Source organism: Cervus elaphus, chromosome 22, assembly GCF_910594005.1.
Source record: "Cervus elaphus chromosome 22, mCerEla1.1, whole genome shotgun sequence".
Classification (NCBI taxonomy): domain Eukaryota; kingdom Metazoa; phylum Chordata; class Mammalia; order Artiodactyla; family Cervidae; genus Cervus; species Cervus elaphus.
This window is the reverse complement of record NC_057836.1, coordinates 20,110,574-20,138,311: the sequence shown is the minus strand read 5'-3', so window position 1 is coordinate 20,138,311 and position 27,738 is coordinate 20,110,574. Positions and strand designations below refer to the sequence as shown.

At 37.6% G+C, this 27,738-nt stretch overlaps 1 protein-coding gene across 7 annotated transcripts; it reads right to left on the bottom strand.

Moving 5' to 3' along the window:
* Positions 1-1,969: 1,969 nt before the first annotated feature.
* On the bottom strand, positions 1,970-24,305 carry LOC122680609 (killer cell lectin-like receptor subfamily E member 1). Of its 7 annotated transcripts, none has more exons than XM_043882183.1 (8): positions 24,187-24,209; positions 22,942-23,008; positions 21,587-21,790; positions 19,766-19,870; positions 19,494-19,532; positions 18,513-18,676; positions 14,318-14,418; positions 1,970-2,190 (listed from the first exon to the last, which is right to left on the bottom strand). In XM_043882183.1, the coding sequence occupies exons 3-8, from the start codon at positions 21,771-21,773 to the stop codon at positions 1,998-2,000; spliced, it is 789 nt and encodes a 262-aa protein (XP_043738118.1). In that variant the 5' UTR covers positions 21,774-21,790; positions 22,942-23,008; positions 24,187-24,209; the 3' UTR covers positions 1,970-1,997. The 7 variants fall into 7 exon arrangements, with proteins under 7 accessions (XP_043738118.1, XP_043738117.1, XP_043738116.1 ...); XM_043882180.1 differs by having other exon boundaries at positions 1,974-2,190; positions 22,946-23,008; positions 24,187-24,216; XM_043882186.1 differs by lacking the exon at positions 24,187-24,209 and adding an exon at positions 13,114-13,214 and having other exon boundaries at positions 1,977-2,190; positions 22,946-23,103.
* Between the last annotated feature and the right edge of the window lie 3,433 nt (positions 24,306-27,738).

Here is a 27,738-nt window from a genome sequence, read left to right as displayed (position 1 = left end):
AACCCACCTGTCAATGTAGACAATTGAACCCATTGAATGGGTTCAATGTCTGGGTCGGGAAGATGCCCTGGAGAGAAGGGAATGGCAACCCACTCCGGAATTCTTACCTGAAGAATCTACATGGACAGAGGAGCCTGGTGGGCTTTAGGCCATATAGGGTCACAAAGAGTCGGACACTACTGAAGCAACTTAGCATGCACACACAGATGTTCATATTATCCAAAGTGATCTGCAGATACAATGCAATTTCTATCAAAACCCAAATGGCCTTTCTTCTTAACAAAAAAATAAATAAAACCAATACTAAAATATGCATAGAACTGCAAGAGATCCTGAATAATCTAAGCAATTTTGAGCAAACCAAGCTGAGGGTATCACACTTTGATTTCAAAACATATTACAAGGCTATAGTAGTCAAAATAATATGATACTGGCATATGTAACAACGCAGATAAGCCTGGAAGACATGATAAGAGAAAGAAGCCAGACAGAAGAACAAATACACATGATTCCACTTATATGAGGTAATGAAAAGAGTCGATTCATAGAAACAGAGAACAGAATAGTGGTTGCCAGGGACTGAGAGTGGAGGAAATGGGGAGCTGCTGCTCAATCAGTATAAAATTTTAGTTTTGTGATACAAATAAGTTCTAGAAATCTATTGTAGATCATTGTCACTATACTTTAAAATTTTTCAAGAGGGTAGATATCATGTCGTGTTCTTATCACAGTAAAAATAAATAAAATAAAAATGTTCAGAGTGGTTTAAAAAAAAGTTACTACACCCTATATTGTGATGAACTGAATTTCTATTACTATAGTTCTGTATGCTTAGAATGGATGGAGAAGAGAGGAAAAATCACATGCATTCTACCGAAATTCTGACTCCAAAATAGTGTCCACTTTGTCACTATTTCTGTCACCCTTTCAGAAAAAGTGACTTCAGAAAACAGATTTTATCAGTTCTTTTTACTTCTGTTAAGTGACACTCCCATAACCATGTCTAAACCATTGCAGATTTTTTTTTTGGTATTATCTCTTCAATGAATGAATGCATGCATGAATGTACAAATGGAACCTGAAGAGGAATAGCACTCTAAAACTGAATAACTTTTAAGAACCAACTAAGATCTTGGGGAGTGGGAAGAAGAGAGGGGTAAGATAGGGAGAGGGGATTAAGTGATACAAATTACTATATATAAAATAAATAGACTACAAGGATATATAGTACTGCACAGGGAGTATAGCTGATATTTTATAATAACTATAAATGAAATATAACCTTTAAAAATTGCGAATCACTATGCTATAGACCTGAAACCTATATAACATTGTAAATCAACTATACCTCAATGAAAAAATAAATGCATAAAATGTATTTTTATAAAAGAGGGAGAAAAGAATCAACTATGAACAGGTTCAACACCAATATGAGAGTTATTGTTACTGTTAAAGTGCTGTCATGTCCAACTCTTTACAAACTCGTGAAATGCAGCATGCCAGGCTTCTCTGTCCTTCACCATCTCCCAGAATTTGCTCACACTCACGTCCGTTGAGTTGGTGATGCCATCTAATCATTTCATCCTCTGTCTCCCTGTTCTCCTCTTGCCTTCAATCTTTCCCAGTATCTTTTCCAATGAGTTGGCTCTTCTCATCAGGTGGCCAAAGTGTTGGAGCTTCGGCTTCAGCATCAGCCCTTCCAATGAATAGTCAGGATTGATTTCTCATAGGATTGACTACTATGTAGGGAAGGAAAACTGAGTTGAATAGATTTATTTAAAGATGATTATCACCTTTCCAACTTATCCACTGAGTGGGGTAATCTAATGAGAAAAAGTACAGAGTATCTAGAAAAGTAGCAGCACAAAGCTAAATGATATGACAACAGAATGGCAAGCTATTTAGTGTTCAAATCTAATTTTTTTAACTTTTTATTTTGTATTTGAGTATAACCAATTAACAATGTTGTGATAGTTTCAGGTAAACAACCAAGGGACTCAGTCATACACATACACATATCCATTCTCCCCCAAATTCCCTCCCATCCAGCCTGCCTCAAAACATTGAGCAGAATTCCCTGTGCTATACAGTAGGTCCCTGTTGGTTATCCGCTGGAGTTTGAGATGGACAAATCTAATTTTAATTGATCCAAATTGGGTGGACATTCTCTTCCTTTCCTTCTTCAACCTGCTGAACAAGAGATGTCAAACGTCAGTTGTTTCGAGTACCTGATTCTGTTAAGTGTTAGATCTATAAACTTGAATAAGATTCACAATCCCTAAAAGATTCATTCTCATCATCTGAAAAAATGCAAAACTAAACTGAATAGAAATATGTCCTGAGAACAGTTCAATGTATAAACATATAAAAGTATTAACATATACCTAGCAACTAATAATAATAATAATAATTAGAAAAAACATGTATGTTGGGGCTCACAGGACAGAGGGTGATATTTAGAATAAGTTTGGAAATTAAATTTTAACTAAAGAATCTGAACCCTGATATGGCACAGTGCCGAAATTTTCATAAATGCTACAAACATGGTCATCACGTATCAATCAACCTGTCTTCTTTGTTCATACCTTTATGCATCAGTTGAACATGCTCTATCAGTTCAATAGTTTATACGTGTGTGGCTGAAACATCACACTGTACAGTACAGAATATTTCCAACCACAGACTTGTTGCTGCTTGAAACAACAGTTAACACTTACACTAGTCTTGATGTGACCATGCAGCTCTGGGGAAGAGTTGGAAGGGCGTGGAAAACATGAAAACAGCATGGTTGATTAAAAGAACAAGCAGCTGCTGCAAAATATATTAAGAGTCAAAGCAATGTACCTGGCCAAGGAATAGAAGATGAAGTTTAAAGAGAGAAAGAGACCAAAAGTGAGGTGTACAACCCTGGATGTGCGTGATCACTGTCACTTTAATATTATTGTTTGTGTTGTTAGTCAGGCAAGTGTGATCACAGGAAATCACACTAGATTCAGAATCATGACAGCCTTTACCCACTAAAAGAGGAGGATGGAAGAATAAATACCCAAACAAAGGAAAAAAATAAATAAGTAAAGATTATGATCATAAAGCATTGGCTGGCCTGTGGATACTCTAGCCACATTTGACATGAGATCTATTTTAACCTGAAAATTCATTTTAATATAATAGAATGCATAGAGGTAGCATATTCTGTAGATGGAAATACTGGAAAATAAAGACACATCAGGAACACCTAAATTGCCATGGGGAAGGGTCTCAATAATACCAAACAAAAGTTATTCTGGTTGCTATTAAATAAGATTTTTATAAATATTTACCTTAGTGAAAAACTTTATTGTCTGTCTCAATTTCCTCAGCACCACTGAAAAGTGATTGAACTCAATGGAAAGTTTTCAGAACAGGCAACTCACACGGGGAGAAAAGAAAGCTATCATATGACAAAAATTATTCCTGAGAAAAAAGGTGAATCACACAACCATGGTTTTACAGAATATATTAAAAGAATCAACCTATTCTTAGAAATCAGTTGCAAGACTGTGTAGTTAAATGTCAATTTTAGCAAGAATACAATCTAAAATTTAAAGCTTATTTTACAAATAGAGTCAAATTTCTAAATTAAAAATATGTTATTTTAATCCAGAGTGACATGAAACATAGCCAACATGAACCACACATAACATCCAACAGAGTCAGAAAATAAAGACAAATCAAATGACAAATAGTGATTGTTCTTTTATAGACAGTGCTTTCTCATCATTTCTCTAAAGAAAGTATAATGTGTAAAGTCCATGATATCATATGTAAAGGCTGTGAAGAGAAAGGAATTTTAAGATTAAAACTTTTTATTAATAAGCATTATATATGAATATATATATATATGAATTAGTTCCCAGTGAGGTCATTTGAAAATCAAGCATAATAATATTTGTTCAGCAAAATGTAAAATGGGAAATCTATAATTAGCATAGTTCAGGTCCTAGAGCCAAACAGGTGAAAATGTTTTACTTTTCAGAGATATGGATTTTGGTATTGTGGATAAGGGATAAGACATTTGTATCTCTCGTGTCAGTATATCAAATAAAGTATTCTCAATTCTTTCTTTGCAAAACATGTTTCCAATACCACCACCCCCACCCCACCATTCCTGAACCCTTCTACACATTGTTCCATATTGATAATTTATCTTAGTGATCTTACCCATGTGTCACAATAAAGAAGCTGACATACAGATTAGACAAGATAGGTTCAATGAATCTCCACAAAATAACTGTGTTAACAAGTCATACTTCTGATTTGGTACAAGAAATATCTCCCCCAAAACACTGTGGTCCTTTGTCCTTGGGAGACCTGCTTTCTTCCACCCTGTGTCAGTCACTACCCTTTTTGTCCCCCTCCACTTTCCCCTGCTCTGCTCCTAATTCAGGTGCTGGTTCCCACAAAATATATGTCACAGTTTTCATGCCAATCAGCTTCCAGTCCGATTCAGTCAATGGGAGCAACTGGCTTGACATTTGAAAGGCAGGAAGTGGGGAGAAGCCTGGTCTTCTTGCACCTCTGTCTCTGCTCCAGGCTACATCTCCCACCATGGCTACATCTTCCACCATGGTGGTTACACCAAATGGATTTAATTCCTACCATACAGCAACTGCCTCCGCTTCCCAGCCTCCACCAGACACCATCCCACCAACTGGAACTGTGGTCCCGGTTCCCACTAAGTGGCTTTGGAGACCCACCTGCTCCCTCATCTCCTCCAGCCCTGGGAATGGTCCCCACTTTCTATTTTGCTCATCTCTGGGCTGTCTTCTTTCTCCCTGTTTGTCTTTTCAGATCTACAACTGCTTTGGAAATATTTTCCTGTATTAAATTCCCTCCATTTAATGATCTGACCTGGGCTTAGTGTACCTGACTGGACCCTCCCTAGTGCTGCTCCCTTCTTCAAATAAGATCCAAACTAATTGACACATTCTTGCTTGCCTGACTAGTCCTCCAGTCTCATTTCCTATCCCTCTTCTCTTCATTCACTCAGCTCTGGTCACAACGCCTTCTTGCTGTTCCTCAAACAAACCATGCCATCTTGTATCTGAAAGCCTTTGCACTGTTTGTGCGGCTCCTCCCCAAAATGTTTTGGAGGCTTGCTCCTTCATTTCATTTATATTTTGTGCAGGTTTTATTCCTGGAAAATCCTCACGGAGCCCTGTACCTATAGTTGTCCTCACTTGGGCAATGAACTTGCACTGATTTATTTTCCAATCATGATCATCCCTTCAAATCAGACATCCTGTGTCCCACACTTTCTGTTTGAGCTCTATATTTTAAAAAATATATATTTATGTATTTCTTTGGCTGTATCAGGTCTTATTTGCAGCACAAGTCATCTTTGTTGTATCATGCAGGGTCTCTGATCATGGTGCACCAGCTCTCTAACTGTGACACACACACTCCAGAGTGTGCAGACTCAGGAACGCCATGGTATGTAGGACCTTTGCTCCCTGACCAGAGACTGAACCCAGCCCCCTGCATTGCAAGACCCTCAGGGAAGTCTGGTTGAGCTCTATATTTGACGAGACAATATCCTCATATAGTTGGAGAAGGGAATGGCAACCCACTCCAGTATTCTTGCCTGGAAAATCCCATGGACAGAGGAGCCTGACAGGCTACAGTCCATGGGATAACGAAGAGTCCGACACAGCTGAGCAACTGAGCACATTCTTATATAGTATCTATATTTGTTTGCTATTGCTACAGCAATGAATCACTACAATCTTAGTAAGTAAATGAAAACAACAGAAATTTATTCTCCTATAGTTTTGGAGGCTAGAAATCTAAATGAGGGTCAATGTTAAGATTTCATCAGGACTGGTTTCATCTGCAAGCTTCAAGTCTCATCCTTGTCTCACCCAGCTTTTGTGGCTGCCAGCATTTCTTGAACTGTGGCCACATCACTCTAGTCTCTGTTTCTGCAGCCACATCACTTTACCCCCTCTCATTGATCGCCTGTCAAGGCACACTCTACTTCCATGCTGAAAGGACACTTGGGATTACATTTAGGACACACCTGGATAATCGAGAATAATCCTCCTATCTCAGGATTCTTAATTTGCAAGCTTAGACATGTGGGAACATGGATATTAGTGTTATCAGTTGTGCATACATTATCATAAGTAACAGAATTAGCTTCAAAATCATGATTGCTCTTTTATTTGGAAGAGGAAGGAAGGAGGAAGAAGAGACAGAAAAAAATGTGAAATAATATGAGGCTGGAAAAGTCTTTAATGAAAGTTAGAATTACATGAGGATGGAGAAATCATTAATGCAAGTCATATATGTGATGATGCAAATGTTACAATCATATTCTAAATGATATATTTATTCCCCAGAGATTTATTTTCAAGTGAGTGCATTGGGTAGCATATTTTTTAGGAGAAAATAATGGGAAAGAAAATGCATTATCAGGAAAAGCTCTCAAATACCTGGCATACTTTCCACTTCTATAAAAAATAAAATAAAATTTTTTGAAAATTGAATTATTCCCCCTTAGGGAACTAAATTGCAACTGGACAAGAAAGTTATAAGAACACACATATAGATATTCATGCTAAACAAAACAAAAAACTAGATTATGCCAACATGATACAAATAATTCCTAAAATAATAAGTGAATGAGACAGGCATGATTTACAGAACATGTGGAAGGAAGCAATCCATTCCTAGCAACTAGCTATAAAACCTCTGTATTTAAATGAAAGTTTTAGGAAGATTATAGAAAGCTAAGAATTTAAAGCACTAAGATTTTAAAATCCATGTTTGTCACGAGACAAAGCCTTAAGAGATGAATAAGAAAACCAACAGATAATAAAAAGGGTTAAAGATGGCACCAGTTCAGGGATTGTAAGTACAAGATACAGTCACACTACTTGTTTTCTCTCTCTCTCTCTTTTTTAAGGTAAGAAGTAGATTTATTTAGAGAGAAACGCATTCCACAGACAGAGTGCAGCCATCTCAGAAGGCAAGAGGCCCCAAAATATGGGGTGATTCATTTTTATGGACTGGGTAATTTCGGGGCTTCCCTGATGGCTCAGCAGATAAAGAATATGCCTGCAAAGCAAGAGACCTGGGTTTGATCCTATGTCAGGAAGACCCCCTGGAGGAGGAAATAGCAACCCTTTCCAGTTTTCTTGCCTCAAAAATCCCATGGACAGGGGAGCCTGGTGGGCTACAGTCCAAATGGTCATAAAGAGTCAGACACAACTGAATGACCAATCACACACAATGAATAGGGGAATTTTTCCAACATTTTGGGGAAGGGGCAGGGATTTCCAGGAACTGGTCCAGTGCCCACTTTGTTCCCTTTTATGGTTAGCTTCAGAACTGTCATGGTGGCTGTAGGTATGCCCTTTAGCTTATGCTAACGAATTATAATGAGCATATAAAGAGGCTCAAGGTCTACTGAAAGTTAAATCTTCCACTATCTTGGACCTAGTTGGTTCTAACTACATTTTTTTTTCCAGTAATAGAACTATATATAGATGCCAAATCCCTACTATATATATGTTTTATTTTTGGTTGAAAATACACACACACACACCCACATGCATGCATCTTTCTGGGGACAGCCTCATTCAGTGATCAAACTGACTTACTAAGAAAAAGGAAAGTAGAGTCTTTCTTTCGTTTCTTTCATAAATTTTTGAGGAAGCCATACTAAAATTCAAAAACAACTAGATGCCCAAGAATGATATGGGTCATGGCGCTCCATTAAACACCTTAAATATTAGCCATTTTGAGTGGCTTCATACGAAAACAAACACAACTGTCAGGCTATAAATAATCTCAAAAACTGAGGGCCTGGTACAGATTAAAGTCGTGTTGCTGGAATTGGTTGAGCAAAGTGAAATAGTAACACTATTGTTTGGAAAAGTGCTGAGAGCGGTGATGCATCACAGGTAACTCGAAGAAGGGGTCAAACACCTGATGTAATTAATCTACCAGGAGTAGATAGAGAGAAATGCCCAGTGTTCTGTGGTCTCCTCCAATAGGAAACAATGGGGTCAACTTTAAGAATCAAAAGTCTGGTGTGTAGTAGAAGCCTATGAGATCAGATGCAGAGGCCTATGCTTTGTGCTAATCTGTGATAACACTGCACCAAAACCCAACTGAAATAAATCCATGAAGATGGTGAAAATGAAGTCATCATTTCTGGAAATATGACTGTCAAAGTAAGGCTGCCAAAGGAACTCTCAGATGTCAAATATAAAACCTTGCCCACCTTAGGAAAAAAAAAATCAGTGGAAATTAATATCAATTTTTGTGTAAAATCTGAACATCACATATAATAACATATATGAATCACACAAACTACACTGGAAGAAAAACTGCTTTATACAAAACATAACAAAACAGAATTTGAAATAATTCTTGAAAAAGAATATACAAAATATACTAGAGAAATATCAGAATAGTGGTTGACTTTAAAGAGTGGGTAGGGATCTATTGGAATGAACTTGAGGGAATCTTCTGGGAAAGAGTCATATTTTTTATCTTTTTAGAAAATAATTGTATCTATTTATTTGTTTATTTTTGGCTACTCTGAGTCTTTGTTGCTATGAGCAGACTTTCTCTAGTTGCAGCGAGCGGGGGCTACTTTCTAGTTGCGGTGCAAGGCTTCTCATTGCAGTGGCTTCTCTTGTGGAGCACAGGCTCTAGGGCAAGCAGGCTCAGTAGTTGTGGTACATGAGCTTAGTTGCTCTATGGCATGCGGAATCTTCCCCAACCAGCGATCGAACCTGTGTCACTTACATTGGTAGGATTCTTAACCCCTGGACCACCAGTGAAGACCAATACTCTTCATCTTGATCACAGTTTGCAGCAGACTGTATGATAAACTCACTGAATAGTAATACTAAAATCTGTGTATTTATTGTATGCAAGCTGTACTTCAAAAGAACAAGAGAATTGTAAACAAATATTGAACTCTAGTTAGTGACATACATGCTATAGTACTCAGAAGGGAAGTGTACTGATATCTGGAAATTATTTTGAAATGCATAAAAAATAAGGTGTATCAAGGGTGGATAAAAGCATAAGAGACAGATATGTAATGGAGAAAATATACTCAAATGTTAATGGTACAATCTGGGTGACAAACATACCTATGCTTGCTATAAAATTCTATCACCAGTTCTGTTTTTAAGTTTTCACATTATAACAATGATATGAATGGCAGTGCTTAACTTTATTCTGTGGTTCAACAGCTTTTCAGGTTCTTCTTCAAAGGATAATGCTGATATATACTTCAGGGATATTTGGGGGAAATGTCTATAAGTTATGTATGATATTTGCCTGTTTATACTAATAATTCAGTTATATTATTCACTGTCTTCTAAACAAGGTGAATTGTAACATGGCATGTCAATGCTTCAGATATTGCCCTTCAACAATAGGTAATAAAACCATGTATTGTAGCACATGGGCTGTGTTGTTGTAAGCAATTATATAACTTTAAGGGAATCAAATTGAAAACATAGGCAGAACACTCTCTGACATAAATCACAGCAAGATATTTTTGATCCACCTCCTAGAATAATAAAAATAAAAGCAAAAATAAACAAATGGGACCTAATTAAGCTTAAAAGCTTTTACAAAGCAAAGGAAGCCATAAAGAAGATGAAAGACAATCCACGGAATGGGTGAAAATATTTGCAATGAAGTGACCCACAAGGGATTTGTCTCCAAAATATACAAACAACTCATGCAGCTCAATATCAAAAGAACAAACAACCCAATCAAAAAAATCGGTGGAAGATTTAAACAGATCTTTCTCCAAAGAAGACTTCCAAATAGCCAAAAACACATGAAAAGATGCTCAGCATGATTAATTATCACTGTTATTCAGCCATTCAATTGTGTCCAACTCTTTTCAAATCCATGGACTGTAGTGCGTCAGGCTTCTCTGTCCTTCACTATCTCCTGGAGTTTGCTCAAACTTTTGTCCATTGAGTGGACGATGCCATCCAACCATCTATCCTATGTAGCCCCTACTCCTGCCCTCAATCTTTCCCAGCACTAATTATTAGAGAAATGCAAATCAAACACCAATGAGACATTACTTCACACCAATCAGAATAACCATCACTAAAAATTTTACAAACAATAAATCCTGGAGAGGGTGTGGAGAAAAGGGAACCCTCCTATACTGTTGGTGGGAAGGTAAATTGGTACAGGCACTACAGAGAATACTCTGGAGGTTCCTTTAAAAACTAAATATAGAACTACCTTCTGCTCCTACAATCTCACTCCTTGCCATGTATCAGAGAAAACCACAATTCAAAAAGGAAACTTTTTTAAAAAAATCTTCATGAAACTACATACCAGAGTAAGAAACTAAACTGTGAAAAGTTGCTCTGATCTGCTTTTTTGCTTAGAATGACCATCTAGGAAGGGAAATATTTAAAGAATAAAAGCATAGTAAAGTAACTATGGAGGAGTGGAAGAAACCGACAAAAGGAGTTTTGACTTACTGAGGTATGCGGAAGTCACTGTGGCTTATGCATAAGTTAACTTGAATTTTATACTAAAGTGAAAGTGTTAGTTGTTCAGACATGTCTGACTCTTTGTGACCCCATGAACTGCAGCCTTCCAGGCTCCTCTGTCCATGGAATTATCCAAGCATGAATACTGAAATAGGTTGCCATTCCCTCGTCCAGGAGATCTTCCAGACCCAGGGATCGAACCCAAGTCTCCCACATTGCAGGCAGATTCTTTGCCATCTGAGCCATCAGGGAAACTAACACCTTATTTGTGGCCTATCAGACATACACTGTACATCTGCTTTAATTATTAAAGAAAAGGACACATTGATCAGAACTGAAGAATGTCCATGTTAAAAATAAAGATTAAATGCTCCCTTTTGGGGATGCCAATACTGATCCTCTGATGATAAGACTCTCTTCCTAGTTGCCACAGCCACGCTGACCCTCTGCATACATGCTGATCTTTTTTGTGTGTGTGTGAATCCTTGAAAGAATGTTGGACTTCCCTGGTGGCTCAGAGGGTAAAGCATCTGCCTGCAATGCGGGAGACCTGGGTTTGATCCTTGGGTTGGGAAGATCTCCTGGAGAAGGAAATGGCAACCCACTCTGGTACTCTTGCCTGGAAAATCCCATGGACAGAAAAGCCTGGTAGGCTACAGTCCATGGGGTCTCAAAGAGTCGGACACGACTAAGCGACTTCACTTTCACTTTGAAGGAATGTATCCCTGACTTGCTTGTTGTTCTTTGTTCTAACAAGATATGAAATGATGCTGAAAATTCTGCTTCTCCAGAGAAGTTATTGGAGAGTCCGTCTTCCAGATTATAGTCCTCAATTTGCCTCAAATAAAGCTTTTTTCTGCTCCTATTAGAAACTGTTTATTGATTATTTTCATCAATGGAAATGCTTGGACTAAGAACAAATATAGCACAGTTGGACCTCTGCACCCATGGGTTTTGCATCTTCCAATTCAACTAATCATGAATTGAAAATATTATTAAAAATCTAGAAATTTCTGAAAAGCAAATCTTGAGTTTGCCACACCCAGGCGACTATCTACATAGCACTTACCTTGTTCTGACAACAACTTACATAGTATTTACATTGTATTTGGTATAAATAACCTAGAGATGACTTATATGCACATCTATTATATATAAATAATACACCAAGGTTATTTTTTGTACATAAGCCATACATTTATACAAATACTGTAAAATATATGCAAATATTTTATATAAGGACTTTGACACATCTATACAGTTTGGCACCCACCAAGGATCCTGGAAGTAATCTCCTGTAAATATCAAGGGACAATTATATCTAATTCTTCTGTCATTATCATGTAGCTTCTTCTCTAGTGAAATAAGAACTTTGGTAAAGCATAACTTTTGCTCTTTGCAAAAGACCAAATCTTATTAAACAAACATAAAAGGGAGCTTATTGTATCTGTATGTGTAAAAGGTATAGAAGGTTTTAAGACTAAGAGAAGATGAACCACAGCTTGTCATCACTATTATTTTAATAATTCTAAAGGCTTTGATACAATTAAAAGGAAATAAATACTAATTGTTTCTTTTTGATTTTTTAAAAATACTATGCAACAGAACAACTTAAAGGAATGAACATTTCACAATTGAGACTTTAAAGCAAAATCCTTTTAAACCACATTGTCACCTATGGGTCTAATTAGCTGTCTCAGAGTCACCATGTTACAAAATAAATTGGACTTTTGGGTAGTAATCAAGCTGAAAACTAATTTTGAAAAAAATTATGGAACAATTCTATTTCTTGTGCAGTTATACTAATCTCTACATCTGGTTCTGTGTTCTATCACTTAACAATATACTTTGACAATTTTATAGACAAAAAAAGTAATACATATATCAGTGTCAATAGTGTAAGTTTACATAAGACAACTGTTTAATGTCCAACACAGTCTAACCTTGTCTCATTAACTTATCTCATGGTGTAATTCAGAAAATATTTACGGCAATGTCTCCTAAAGTGCATTGGCATATATATTCTAAGTATCATCACAGTGTTATTTCATGAAAAGTCATCTAAATCAAAGTATACCCACTCAACAAAATTATAGTACATTTATAAAACAGCATTGCAGTATATTTTGAGAACATCCCATTTTTACTAGAGGTGTTTATTTACGTATTTTCTCTATAGACCAAGAAAGTGACCATTGGCGATTCTATCAAGGTGTAGAATTAGATAAGAGTAATGCTCATCTTTTCTGTGAATTTACAGAATAAATAAGGTGATTCTATTTTTTAATTCTTATTGGAGTATAATTGCTTTACAACTATAGGTCACCACAGAGCATTGAATAGAGTTCCCTGTGCTAAATAGTAGGTTCTCATTGGTTATCTATATTATACATGGTAGTGTATATAGGTCAATCCCAATCTCCCAATCCATCCCATTCCCCCATTCCACCCATCTTGGGGTCCACAGATTTGTTCTCTACATCTGTGTCTCTAGGTTTGATAATAGGTTTTGCAAGTAGGTTCATCTGGACCATTTTTCTAGATTCCACATATATGTATCAAAAAATAATGTGATTCTTACAAATGTAAGTCTGTTTAATTCCACAGCTTTCACTTAAATAAACTTCTCTTGATTTGTAAGATAGGCAGTTTTGTCTTAATGTAGGTGTAGAAAGAGAAAACCTGAAACAGAAGAAATGGCATAGTCTTCGTGAAATTCTATAACAAGTAAATACCAGAGAGAAGAAATATAAAACTTTCATTTTATATATAAATATTTAAAATACAACGTACATATAATTGAATCAAATTGAATTTCTATCAGTAGCACAGATAACTAAGATTTTTACAAATTAAAAAGTTATTGATAGATTACAGAACTTTAAATATTTCATAAAAACTCAAGTAAGGAGGTAAGCGTCTGAGAGGATGGAGAGCAGGCTGACTATCATTGCTTATAGAAGTAGACAGACAACTTAAAAACAAAAGAGTGAAAAGCCTATGAATAACAGGTATCATCACATTTTTCTGGTGAGGACAATAAATATTTTTAGTGTCCATAGTGTTTAGGCAGATGGTGGGTAGAATGTAAAAATCCAGGGAGATTTTAAAGATATATTAATGACCTGGAAGTTGGGTCTTATAGAGCACTGTGGTTAGTGAGGAAGTAAGAAGATTTTAATCCATGGTTTGTGTTATGAGCTGAATTGTGTCCCATTAAAATGCATACATTGGGATCCTACCTTCCGTTACCCTAGAATATGAGTGTAGTTAAGGTCTTTCAAGAATCAATTCAGTTAAAAGAGGTCATTAGGGTGGGCCCTAACCCAATATTGCTGCTGTCCTTACAAGAGGAAATTTGCACATAAACAGGCATAAACCACCTATAGACCCAAAGAGTCGACAGTCAAGGAGAGAGGCCTCAGAAGAAACCAAAGTGCCAGCACCTTGGCCTGGGACTTCTATCCTCTGCAGTCAAGAAAATAAATTTCTGCTATTTAAGCTACTCCATCTGCAGTGCTTTGTTATGAGAGCCCTAGCAAACTGAGATGATGTGTAAGAAAAATTCTCAGGAGAGAACTTATTAAGGAACTGAGCTATGTTATCTGCTTCTGGAGGCTTTAATTCTGGACATGGGATTAGATTTAAGTTACTGTCTCTTTTCCCAATTCCCTAAATGTCCTTGAAATTGTGTCTCGGGCACCCTTTATTTCTATTATTTTGAGCAAATGCAGCAATTAAACCAAGGGCAAAGAAGGCTGCACTATTGTCAGACAGATACTTACATATCAGAAGGCAGAAGTGAATCATTTTCCCACAGCCAGTGCCTGCCAGTTTCATTATAGTAGACTCCAATCCAAAAGAAAGTTTTTAAGGAGAAGAAATGCTAGTGATAAACAAATACATGCAAATACAAAGTTCTCATTATTATCTTTTCATCAACTGCATGAGAGTCCTCAAAAAAAATTCAACACCGTGTTTATCTTTATTCAATTCATCCCGTCCACAAACTCATTATTATATGCTATATTCCAAGACTAGTTTGAGATTTGGCTAATGATACAGCAAGAAACAACACAAATTCCCAGTTCTCATGGAGACACGGAAAATAAATAAATATGAGTAAAAATATAGTGTGGGTTTAGTGAATAAGGGAGTAAGATTTAGAAAAAAAAATGGCAGCAAGGTCTATAAGCAAGACCTTTATAGATGTCTTGAAGATTAATTTTACCCCCAATGTCTAATTCCTGTCTCTTCAGGGGAAGAATGGAGAGAACATCCTCTATCAGAAGAATTCTTTTTTTTTTTTTTTTAATGTTTATTTTTATAACATTTTTATTTTGAAATAGTTCAACATTCACAGTTGCAAAAATAGTACAGAAGTTTCCTGGTGCACTTCATGCAAGCATCCCCCAATAATAATATCTTACATAATTGTATTATATTGTAACATCAGGTATTTTTATTTCAGCAAAGCAGTTGGGAATATCTCTCCTGAAATTCACACACTAATGAAATGAAATGAAATGAACTCAATATTTTATGGCAGGCAGGGTTAGGTTAATGTGTAGCTGGCTGGATAATGATGCCAAGAATATGTTAATGACTTGATGTCAGTGTAAAAAGCTGCTGCCAATGACCTGCTGAGAAGTTTCTTCCTTTCCTATCATGTTTGTGGACACTGATCAATGGTATTACCACTAAAAATGTAAAAGGCATGCTAATCTTATTTGGAATAAGATACAACTGAAATAACTCTTTCGTTAAAAGACAGTTATGTCTCAATGAGCTCCAACAATGGACCAGAGTCACCAGAATTCATTCATTCATTTACTTGTCAATGCATGTATTTAATATCAGACCCCAGGCTAGCTGTTAAAAAAAACCCCACAGCTCTGTCAATGTTCTCTTTCCTTCCTGAGCTCTCAGACCTGGGAGAGAGGCATAGGCAAGCAAACTGATTAGTTGTTATTCAGCTTACAAAGGGCTATTATTCTAGAGAACCCAGAGAGAGGCTCCCCTGAGAAGGATGAGAATTGATAAAAGTCAGGCAGGCAGGGAAACAAAAATGAGGAAAAGGAATCAGCTTCACCAACTAGAAAAGTTTGTAGTAATATATCTGCACCTAGACAGTTATACAAAAGAAGAAAACTTTCTGGTATAACATGAAAAAAGATGTGATTGCAGGTGGCAAGGGAAATCATAAAATACCTAGCTATCACCCTAACAGGGAAAGTGCTTAGTCTTATGTAAGAAAAACTACCTAAAACTTTAACAAGAGTAATAAAAGCATGTTTAAATAAAGTGATATATCATGTTCTGGGTGAGAAATCTGAACATTTTTAAAATGGCAACTGTTCCCAACTTAACTTATAGTGTTAAAATCCTCCCAAGAGTTTAGTTTTGTAAAAACTTGAAAAAAAATTTTTTTTTATTCCTACCATGGGAATGAGCAAGTGAAAACCATCTGACGATTTTTGTTTAAAAGATCAGCAAGAAAAGACTTCTCTTAATGACTCTTCTGTGATATTGTCAGGCTGGTGTCATCATCACCATCACCTCCATTTTAATGGTAAAGCTAAAAAGAGTTTGGTGACTTGCCCCAAAGTTCACAGCACAGAGGAGTTGTGGGCAGAATTTACATCTCCAGGTCTCCTCACCTTAAATCTTGTAACCGTTCCACTATGCCACATAATTAGAAATGTATTTCTTAAATTTCACAGGGTCCATCATCCCCCAAACACACACTCTAGCTGACTGTTTAGTGGCCTAGGAATCTGGAGAATTTTTTTCTTAATTGGTAGTTAGGAAAACTACGTTTAGTTTGGTCCCCTTATTCCAGTTCAGGATAGAGCTGAAATCCCTGGATTATCTATATTATGTGTGCACATTGTATGTACCCTTTGATTATATGTCAGTGTCTTGTCAATTTTACATCTGAATCAAGGCAATCAAGCATGTACATGCCCTATTATTGTGCAGCTACTAGGAAGGTGGCCAGAACTCCATGGGTGATGGCCCACAGACAGGCACAGGCTTCCACTCTACCCACGCCCTGGGCTCAGGTCACCAGTGAGAAAACTTCTGGAGGGCCTCCCTGGGAGACCCCTCCCTCCTTGCCTACATCTCCTAAGGCCGAGGAGACTATGAACACAAGGAGCCTTTCCCAGCCTCCTACCGGGACAGCAGCCGCAGTTGGCACCCCATCCCAGACCAGCCCAACCTCAGGTAAGAGAGAATGCTCACTCCTACCTCCACTGTTGTTGTTTAGTTGCTGAGTCATGTCTGACTCTTTTGTGACCCCATAGACCATAGCTCGCTAGTCTCTGTCAAACTCCTCTGTCCACCTGTCCATGGGATTTCCCAGGCAAGAATACTGGAGTGGGTTGCCATTTCTTTCTCCATATCAGAAGAATTCTTACAGTGGATGCTTTAACTCGCTGCTGATGCCCATTGGCAGAGTGAGGGAAAGCTCTTCCGTCTCCTCACATCCTGTTCTAGATTGTGAAGCACTGCTCACACAATGCCATTAACTTTTGGGCCACAAAGGCTATACTTTCTGGTTGTTGGGCTATATACCAGGTTCTCTTTTCTCTGATTGGGATAGTTCTTGTAATAACTGTCTCCTTCAAAATTCATTCAATATGCATATTTTCTAAATGTCTTTCTTTGAGGGGGGTAGAATTCACCTGCGGAGAAGGCAATGGCACCCCACTCCAGTACTCTTGCCTGGAAAATCCCATGGACGGAGGAGCCTGGTAGGCTGCAGTCCATGGGGTTGCTAAGAGTCGGACACGACTGAGCGACTTCACTTTCACTTTTCACTTTCATGCACTGGAGAAGGAAATGGCAACCCGCTCCAGTGTTCCTGCCTGGAGAATCCCAGGGATGGGGGAGCCTGGTGGGCTGCCTTCTATGGGGTCGCACAGAGTCAGGCACAAATGAAGTGACTTAGCAGCAGCAGCAGCAGAATTCACCTGGGCTAGGAAGCTCCCCTGGAGAAGGGCATGGCAACTCACTCCAATATTCTTGCCTGGAGAATCCCATGGACAGAGAAGCCTGGTGGGTTACAGTCCATGGAGTCACAAAGAGTCGGACATGACTGAGCAACTACCATGTTCACATAATATAAAATATACTTCTTTTTATTTTTTTCATTTATTTTTATTAGTTGGAGGCTAATTACTTTACAATATTGTAGTGGTTTTTGTCATACATTGACATGAATCAGCCATGGACTTACAAGTATACCCCATCCCGATCCCCCCTCCCACCTCCCTCTCTACCCGATTCCTCTGGGTCTTCCCAGTGCACCAGGCCTGAGCACTTGTCTCATGCATCCAGCCTGGGCTGGTGATCTGTCTCACCCTAGATAATATACATGTTTCGATGCTGTTCTCTCGAAACATCCCACCCTCGCCTTCTCCCACAGAGTCCAAAATTCTGTTCTGTACATCTATAAAATATACTATTTGAACTATATTTAACTGTACAGTTCATGATGGCAGTAAGTACATTCACATTGATATGAAAATCTCAACCATCACCTGTCTCCAGACTTTTTCACCTTCCTAAACCAAAACTCTGTCCCCACTACACACTAACTCCCCATCGCCCCTCCCCAGTAATGCACCCCCCTGCCCCTAGCATTTACCAGTGTACTTTCTGACTGTGAGTTTGACTGTTCTAGGTACCTTGTATAAGGGGAATCTAACAATACCTGTCTGTACACGAAGGTCTTTATACCTATTATTTCAAAACATCTCTCCCCTTTACATAAAAGCTAGATTCAGTGGCACATTTTGCATATGAAAATGTAAACAAAAGATAAACTAGTCATACCCTGAAGAGTATGTCTGAAATGGCTGAAGCCATTTGTCTAGTGCTGAGGTCAGGTAAATGCAATGACTCTCAGCTTAATCCACTCAATCGACTTCACAGATTTCGCATACCATTATGATGCTCTGTTTCACAACTCACCATCTCCTCCTTGTTTATCTTGATGAGACTGGAATTTAGAGATGAACAGGCACTTTGACTCTCTCTCCAAGTTAACTCTTCCTTGGAAAAGTAGTAACAGCTGCATCTGAACCAAATCCAATTCTCTGGACAAGAATGACACTGAGGTCCAAGACACAGGTTCTCTATGATTGAATTGGGAAAAAATAATCACAAAGCCTGACTTTATTATTTCTTAAATATACTTTGTAAACAGAAGTACACTTTTGTCATCAGAGTAACATTTCATAAACACAAAAATTACTCATAATAAAATTATGAATTAGAATGAAAAATTTTCTTTTTCTCTCACTTCTGAGACATGTTGGACCCTTCATATATCATATGACACTGGTGACCTACAGTCTATTCATGTTCTTATCGCCATACTTTGATATTACAGCATTTCAGGGCTAGAATGTCTTCACATTACATCTCCATTAGATTAATATTTGTTAATATTTTGCCCCTATAATATAAACTCTACTTCTCCAAAATTTGTTCTCATTACAGGTATTTCTATTCCCCTACAAACATATGAAGTTTTATAATAATTTCTTAAAACACCCCAGGAAACTCCCTGAAAACTTTACCACTGTCTTCCTATATTTCAGTTAATTATACACAAATCTCAGTTTCACAAGACTGTAAGTTATTTGATGGCTGGAATTATGTCTTATATTTTCTGTTATACACACTAGAGTAACTTGCCCAGAGAAATCTCCGTGTGTGTGGATAGATAATGATAATGTTAGTTACTTAATCATGTCCGACTCTTTGCGACCCCATGAACTGTAGCCCGCCAGACTCCTTTGTCCATGGAATTCTTCAAGGCAAGAATACTGGAGTGGGTAGCCATTCACTTCTCCAGGGGATCTTCCCTACCCAGGGATAGAACCTGGGTCTCTGACCAGCACAATAATACTTTTAAATCAGTTTAAGAAATCAGTCTGTAAAACCTACCTTTCTGCTGGATTTTGAGAGGTGGTTTTTTGGAAGACACTGCAAAAACAGTCAAATATCATGAGTAGGTCTTATTTTAAATTGAAACATCAAAAATGAGATACTCAAAGACTATATTTCAGAAAAATAAATCAGCAATTTTCAAGAAAATAAAAAAGGAAGAATTTTGGTAAGCTAAAATTATTCTCAGCCTGTTTTGGCTTACCATATTCTATGAAATTAAACAGCGTTCCTGAGGGGAAGACAACTTGGAAGTTTCTGTATTTACTTACAGTTTGCAGTAACAACAGCTACGACAATGGCTGTGGCCATTAGGAGAAGGCACAAGACACCCAGCATGCTAGAAATGAGTCTCCATGGAAGAGGCAAGACATCTCCTGAGAGGATTGAAAACACAAGCAGAATCAAAATTAGATGAAGCAAGATGACTGGACAAATAAACACAATGTTTAAGGAGTAGTTTACAGTTAAGAACACATCAAATACATGTCAATTCTTGATTCTCACAATAGGCCTGCAAAATATTTTCAAACGATTTTAGATAATACTGAAATAGAAGCTTGAAAAAAATCTCATTTTTTACATAGGCTTTTTGTCTAAGATAACACAATCAATTCACAGCAAAACAGAGCCCCTAATTCACTAATGCTGCCTCCAAAGCTTACCACCATTCTTCTTCCCCCACCCCCGCAAAAAGAAAAGAAAGATAAGTTGAGCAAGAAAACTGCAGAATGCCAATTGATTCATTTAGGCACTGAGCAGTTTTCCAACATGAAAAGTTAAAAGAGGCTACTATTTAGAGTAGGAAGTCCACAGATACCATTTGTTTATTCTTCTCTCACATATTAAGTTTCGTAGTGTTTCATGCAAGTATAGAACCAGTGATGGTGTTATGGAAAGAATAAGAAGCTAGGGACTTCTCTGATGTCCCAGTAGTTAAGACTTTGCCTCCTAATACAGGGGTTGTGGGTTTGAGCCCTGGTTGGGGAGTTAAGATCCCACATACCTCAGGTCCAAAAAGCCAAAACATGAAACAGAAATAATATTGTAACAAATTCAATAAAGACTTTAAAAATGGTCAACATCAGAAAAAAAAAATCTTTAAGAAAAATAAAAAGCTGCCAGCATCCTCAACAGACCTATACTTCACCAGTTGGAAGATCAGAAGCAATAAAATGCAGACTTATTTTTGTCATTCAACTTGGGGACATTTAATAAGCAAGAAAATAAAAAAAAAAAAAAAGAAAATAATTTTTGAGTATCACCTTTATCTTTCATATTAACTTCTTTCCCCCCACTGAATTTCTTCCCCAATATTATTGTCACACATCTCTTACAGTCTCTTCATTCGTTATCACCACCATGCCTTAATCACCCAACTTAGGCCTAGTGATCGGTCACCTGAGTGATTGCACTGATGCCAAGTGCTCATTTCCCATTTTATACACCTTGCGTACTGTTACAGATATCTGATGGAGGAAGTCAAACAGCTTGCTACTAATTCACATCAGGATCCCAAACTTCACCTGGATTCTCAGTGACACTTGACGATGATTTACCCCATCTATTTTGTGCTCCAAATTTAAAAGAAATAACATTTATGTTCGGCTTATGTAAATAGTTACATAAAGATTATGGCACAAAGTATACCACACTCTAGTCCAGAAATCAATGTCAAAGATATTTATTTCTCACACTATACAACTTCTGGCTTCCAATCAAGGTATCTAACTCAATCCTCTCAAACACCCACAGCTAGTCATTGTCCTTCGTTTACCATTGTTGTCTCAAGGGAATTACTTTCCAATGCTTTTCTATTCAAATCACATTCTTCCTCTAAAGTCTAAATAAACTCCCACTTTAGCAGTGAGATTTCTAAACTATCCAAGGTATGTTTTAAATTATTTACAGTATTTAACATTTGGCCTTTAGCGTTATTTGCACTAAATTAACATTTACATTTTTGCTTGTACATTTTCATTTTTTAGCTATAGAAACTATTGTATTTTTGAATCCCCCTAGTGCATAGCATGTCAGTATATAATTTTAGGCATTCTCTACATGTTTATGAATACTATTTTAATGTAGCTTACCTTCATCATTGACATCTTCTGCTATATTTTTGTGCTGTCTTTTACAAGGTTTCTGGTGTTTCAGCTTCTTCTTGGTTAATGGCAATTCATTTGGATTCAATTTATGCTTAATATTTTTTGGTGTATGCCTCTGCTGAAAATCCTGGTTTAGAGTAGTAATACTATAAATTATGGGTTCTTCATCCATCTTTATGTAGAAAAAAACTGTAAGGGATAAAGTGCTCAAATATCAGTATATCCATCTATAATTTGGGAAGGCATATTATAATATAGAAAAATGAAACAATAATATAAAATCTGAGTTGTGGGGAATTCCCCAACAGTCCAGTGGTTAGGACTAGTTACTTGCACTGCTGAGGTCACAGGTTCAATCCCTGGTCAGGGAACTAAGATCCTGCAAGCCACATGACATGGCCAAAATAAAATAAAATGAAATAAAATGTGAGTTGATAAATAGATACATCTATTACACTTTCCGGAAGCATTTTCTTAATGGTTTGAAGCCTTGAGTACAGGAAAAAAAATGTCACTAAGAACATAAAAGTAAAGGAAATAGAACCCTACAAAAGTTAAACTCTCTTTAACCAATTCTTATATAGAAAGTAATCATTGCTTTTAGTACAGAATTTAAAAATTCTAGGTCTGAAATGAAGTCACCCAAAAATTCCAAGCCTATTTCTAACATAGTTGCAGTTTGCCTCATGAAACTGAATAGTAAAAGACAGAGTGGGTGTTCTGCTATTATTAGAAATTGAAATATGTTTATTATCTGTGATTCTCGGAGGCAGTGCACAATTTACAATTAAAGCACAAACTTAACCATTTCACTTTTCCTAAGTGACTCTATGATTAACAACACAACTTATGAACAATATCTTTTGTATTATTTTGTAACTGAAATAAGACACCCCATAAGTGGACTTAATAGCTTGTTTCTATGTTTTATATAAATTATCTTTATTGTTAAAAAATAAACAAAATAGGTTAAGTATCCAAATAGCTAAACTTCAAAAGTGTGAAGAATTTTGTTGTAAACATGGGCTATCAGATTCAGTGCGGGCCAAACACTAAACGGGATGAAGTCCCTTATTTGTCAGGATTCTAAATACCTTCGGTTTAAACTTCTCAGAGAAACTTTATTTAAAAAAGATTACTGGACATACATCAGAGACTTGAAAAAAACATAGTCAAATAAAGCAAAATGCAATATGTTGAAGCAGAAAAAATATTATACTTAGTTTAAATTTATTTTAAATGTTTACAACTAGAAACTGCACAAAGAAGAACTGTCTAGTGGTGACATCTTTCAGGAATTAGAGGAGGAAGGATTACAAAAGAGCCAGAAACAGTAAAACATACCTGAAATGAGGAGGGAATTCCTTGTGCTATGAGTTAGTTTGTGTAAGTCTGAGAAAGCAGGACCTGGTAAGTTGGAACAGAATCAGAACCTGTGCCTCGGTAGAAAAACTACTTGTTGTGCAAGGTTTCATAATTAACCAACAGGAAGCTTTATTCTTTTTTTTTTCTGCATTTGTCCTTGGCACCCACAATATGGGTGATACAATCTTATTTCTTGTAACTTAAGCCAAAGTTACAAGAAAATATTACATGCATTTTACTCTCAGCCATACTAAATAATAATTTTTGTGAACTGAAAAGAAAACATCGCTCCTCTATATTATTTACTACACCTCATTATAATTGATGTTTGTGTATCAGTCATTCCACTGGACTGAAGTCCTGAGAGATACCATATATTTTGATAATTTTACCTCTAGGTAATTTTATGTTTATGAGACCATAGGAGACGTAAAATTCATCTATAGTGGATAAAGAAATTCCTTGCAATTTCTTCATTCAGGCTACATAGACGACTTTGTACTGACATCTTTCCTATCAGAGATTTCTCTTCGCACATTCACACACACACAGAAATTTAAAAAGGTAGGTACAATGTGCAAGTTAGGGGAGAAAATTACCTTTAAATAAAACTCAAGGTAATCACAATATTGGCTCTCTCAATGACACTATGATAATAAAATGAAGTTTATTATATCAAAAAGTGTCACAAAATCCTAAACTAAACAAAGGGAGAGTGAGTTACTTTTTAAGTCAATATATGCTCTAGGATTCTTGCCTGAAGAATCCCATGGACAGAGGAGCCTGGCAGGCTATAGCCCACGGGCTCACATAGAGTTGGACACAATCTAGGGACTATACCACCACCACCACCGTGCTCCTTAATGGACAGAACACGGGGAAAGAAAAACACTAGGAAATAAGGCACATCATGGCAGCATGCCAAAATTCCTCAAACTCCTCTGCTTATGACAAAATTAACAACATACCCCAAAATTTATGTTTTGACTCAATGAAGATGGGTAGATAGTATGCAGTCAAGTGCCATATATAGCAATTAATGATTAAATAATCAACACACATGCAATATGTGCATGCCTGTTTACAAAGCTAAATTTAACCAGAGAGCTACAAAATGACTAGGGTAAACTACACAAAAAAATACTTTCTGTATGCTTATCTCTCTGAAGTGAGACAAGCCTTTTTTAAGCTATTAGTTCTTTTTTTTAAATTTTATTTACTTATTTATTTTTGGCTGCAGTGGATCTTTGTTTCTGCACACGGGCTCTCTCTAGTTGTGGTGAGTGGGGGCTAGCTACTGTTGCTTGTGGTGCCCAGTCGTCTTATTGCAGTGGCTTCTTGTTGCTGAGCACAGGCTCTAGGGTTAACCAGGCTTTACTAGCTGTGGCTCGTGGGCTCTAGAGCGCAGGCTCAGTAGTTGTGGCCCATGGGCTTAGTTGCTCCCATGTATGTGGGATCATCCCAGACGAGGGATCGAACCCATGTCCCCTGAATTGGCAGATGGATTCTTAACCAATGGACCAACAGGGAAGCCCTGTTACCAGTCTTTTCCCCATGCTCGGCCATTGGCCCAGGATTCAGTATCTAATCTCCCGATACTAAAGAAATATCTTTAGGTCTTTGGGGTCTTTCTTATTAAACTATTAATAAATCAGTTGAGTACCTAGCCACAACAAAAACCAGCATAAGGTAGCAGGAAAAACTTTGGTGAACATCAGGCTTCCCAGTCAAGACTTGCAGAATTCCTGAGCTTCTAGAACAATTTAGTAATAATTAAGTGACTGTCCAAGAAAAGTGGAGGGTGGGGGTGCAATGGGAGGGAAATCCAAGAGGGAGGGTATATGTGTGTGCATATAGCCAAAGAATTGATCCTCTTGAACTGTGGTGTTGGAGAAGACTCTTGAGAGTCCTTTGGACTACAAGGAGAGCCAACCAGTCAATTCTAAAGGAAATCAGTCTTGAATATTCATTGGAAGGACTGGATGCTGAAGATGAAACTCCAATACTTTGGCCACCTGATGAGAAGAACTGACTCATTGGAAAAGACCGTGATGCTGGGAAAGATTGAAGGCAGGAGGAGAAGGGGATGACAGAGGATGAGATGGTTGGATGGCATCACTGACTCAATGGACATGAGTTTGAGAAAGCTCTGGGAGTTGGTGATGGACAGGGAAGCTGCAGTCCATGGGGTTGCAAAGAGTCAGACACGACTGAGCAACTGAACTGAAATGAACTGATAGCTGATTCATTTTATGGTACAGCAGAACTAACATAACATTGTGAAGCAATTATCCTCTAACAAAAAAATTAAAATAATTGTAATTTTTTAAAAAAGCTTTGAAAGTCTGACTGAGTAGATGGATGAGCTGGAAAAATCAGAGACGGCAAACACCATCTTCAACTTAGGTTGTTATCCTTCTTCAGATCAGAGTCACACAAGCCTTTTTTTTTTTTTTTTTTTTTTTTTTTTAGAGTCACACAATCCTAATGAAAGGAAGGTCACAGTAACCATAGGTTAAGGTTGAAACATCATGCTAATTTAGACCCTAAATGGGCTGGCTTTGTCTCATTTCCCCAAATTTCAATTCATCACTTTGTTAAATTAATGTTATATGTTCAATTATTTAGGCTACATGGTTCAGGTCCTGTGATATGTGTTCCACATATATAAATTTTTAGGTTAGTGATGAACTTTTTTTCTTATATATCTTAATAGGTGTATCTATCACATTACTCTCTTCAGTTCAGTTCAGTTCAGTCGCTCAGTCATGTCCGACTCTTTGTGACCCCATGAATTGCAGCACGCCAGGCCTCCCTGTCCATCACCAACTCCCGGAGCTTACTCAAACTCATGCCCATCAAGTGGGTGATGCCATCTAACCATCTCATCTTCTGTCGTCCCCTTCTCCTCCTGCCCTCAGTCCCTCCCAGCATCAGGGTCTTTTCCAATGAGTCAACTCTTTGCATCAGGTGGTCAAAGTACTGGAGTTTCAGCTTCAGCATCAGTCCTTCCAATGAACACCCAGGACTGATCTCCTTCAGGATGGATTGGTTGGCTCTCCTTGCAGTCCAAGGGACTCTCAAGAGTCTTCTCCAACACCACAGTTTAAAAGCATCAATTCTTCGGCGCTCAGCTTTCTTCACATTCCAACTCTCACATCCATACATGACCACTGGAAAAACCATAGCCTTGACCAGACAGACCTTTGTTGGCAAAGTAATGTCTCTGCTTTTTAATATACTATCTAGGTTGGTCGTAACTTTCCTTCCAAGGAACAAGCGTCTTTTAATTTCACGGCTGCAGTCACTATCTGCAGTGATTTTGGAGCCCAAAAAAATAAAGTCTGACACTGTTTCCACTGTCTCCCCATCTATTTCCCATGAGGTGATGGGACCAGATGCCATGATCTTAGTTTTCTGAATGTTGAGCTTTAAGTCAACTTTTTCACTCTACTCTTTCACTTTCATCAGGAGGCTTTTTAGTTCCTCTTCACTTTCCGCCATACGGGTGGTATCATCTGCATATCTGAGGTTATTGATATTTCGCTCAGCAATCTTGATTCCAGCTTGTGCTTCTTCTAGCCCAGCGTTTCTCATGATGTACTCTGCATAGAATTTAAATAAGCAGGGTGACAATATACATCCTTGAAATAAGATCATGTGCTTATTTCAAGTTCAAGTTCTGAACTTCTGAAAAGTTCAAGAGTTTGAACTTTTACTACTTGCTTCTCCTTATTTATATATAGAAAATTTAAAGGAGAGAGGGTTCCCTCTAAAGCGATACTGTTATTCATTTAATAGTTATTGAGTGCCTAATGGTATACTACCTGATAAAGAGTAGACACACAGTGGGTTTCCCTAGTGGTTCAATCTGCCTGCAATGCGGGAGACCTAGGTTCCATCCCTGGGTTAGGAAGATCCCCTGGAGGAGGGCATGGCAACCCACTCCAGTAGTCTTGCCTGGATAATTCTATGGACAGGGGAGCCTGGCAGGTTACAGTCCATGGGATCACCAAGAGTCAGACATGACTGAGAGACTTACACATACACACGTACACACATTAAATATTTAAGTGACAAAATTATGGAATAATTAAAAAACAGACATGGTCTCTGTTGGTCTCATGATCTCCATGGTCCCTGGACTCATGGAGATTATACTCTTCCTAATAAGAGAGATGTTAAAATCTAAGTAAAAAGGCAAATAAAAAATGCAAGTTCCAGACTTCCCTGGTGGTGCAGCAGATAAAAATCTGCTTGCCAATGCAGGGGACATGGGTTCAATCCCTGGTCCAGGAAGATCCCACACGCCACTGCATAACCAAACTGGTGCATCACAACTACTCAGCCCAGGCTCCTAGAGTCTGCACTCTGCAACAAGAGAAGCCCAAGAACCACAACAAAGAGTAGGCGTGGATCACTGCAATTAGGGGAAGCCCACGCAAAGCTATGAAGCCAAAAATAAAATTAAAAATGCAAGTTTCAATTCGTGTTACAAATGAAACAAAAAAGGGTTTGAGATTCAGAGCAATAGTGAAGGGGGCCTATAATCTCTAACGTGGTGATCAGAGATTATAAAACTTAAGTGAAAACAAAGTATAAGAATGAGCTGGACATACAGAGTGAAGGAGCAATTCAACAGAACATGCGAGCATGCACACAGCCCTCAAAGAGGAAACTGCTTAGTGTAGTTCCCAAAAGAGATAAAGGACCCGTGCGGTTCAAGATTAATTAGTGAGAGGGCAGTTGACAAGCAGTGGTTGAGCCTGCAG

Bases quoted from the DNA above. Each gene is read 5' to 3' on its own strand.
- LOC122680609 (XM_043882182.1), bottom strand. From the start codon at position 21,773: ATGGATGAAGAACCCATAATTTATAGTATTACTACTCTAAACCAGGAT. The intron at 19,533-19,765 runs GTAAGTAAATAC...CTGTTTTTGCAG, and splicing joins AGCTGTTGTTACTGCAAACT to TGTCTTCCAAAAAACCACCT. The intron at 2,191-14,317 runs GTAAGTATCTGT...TCTCTTGTTCAG, and splicing joins TCACTTCTGCCTTCTGATAT to CAGGTTGAAGAAGGAAAGGA.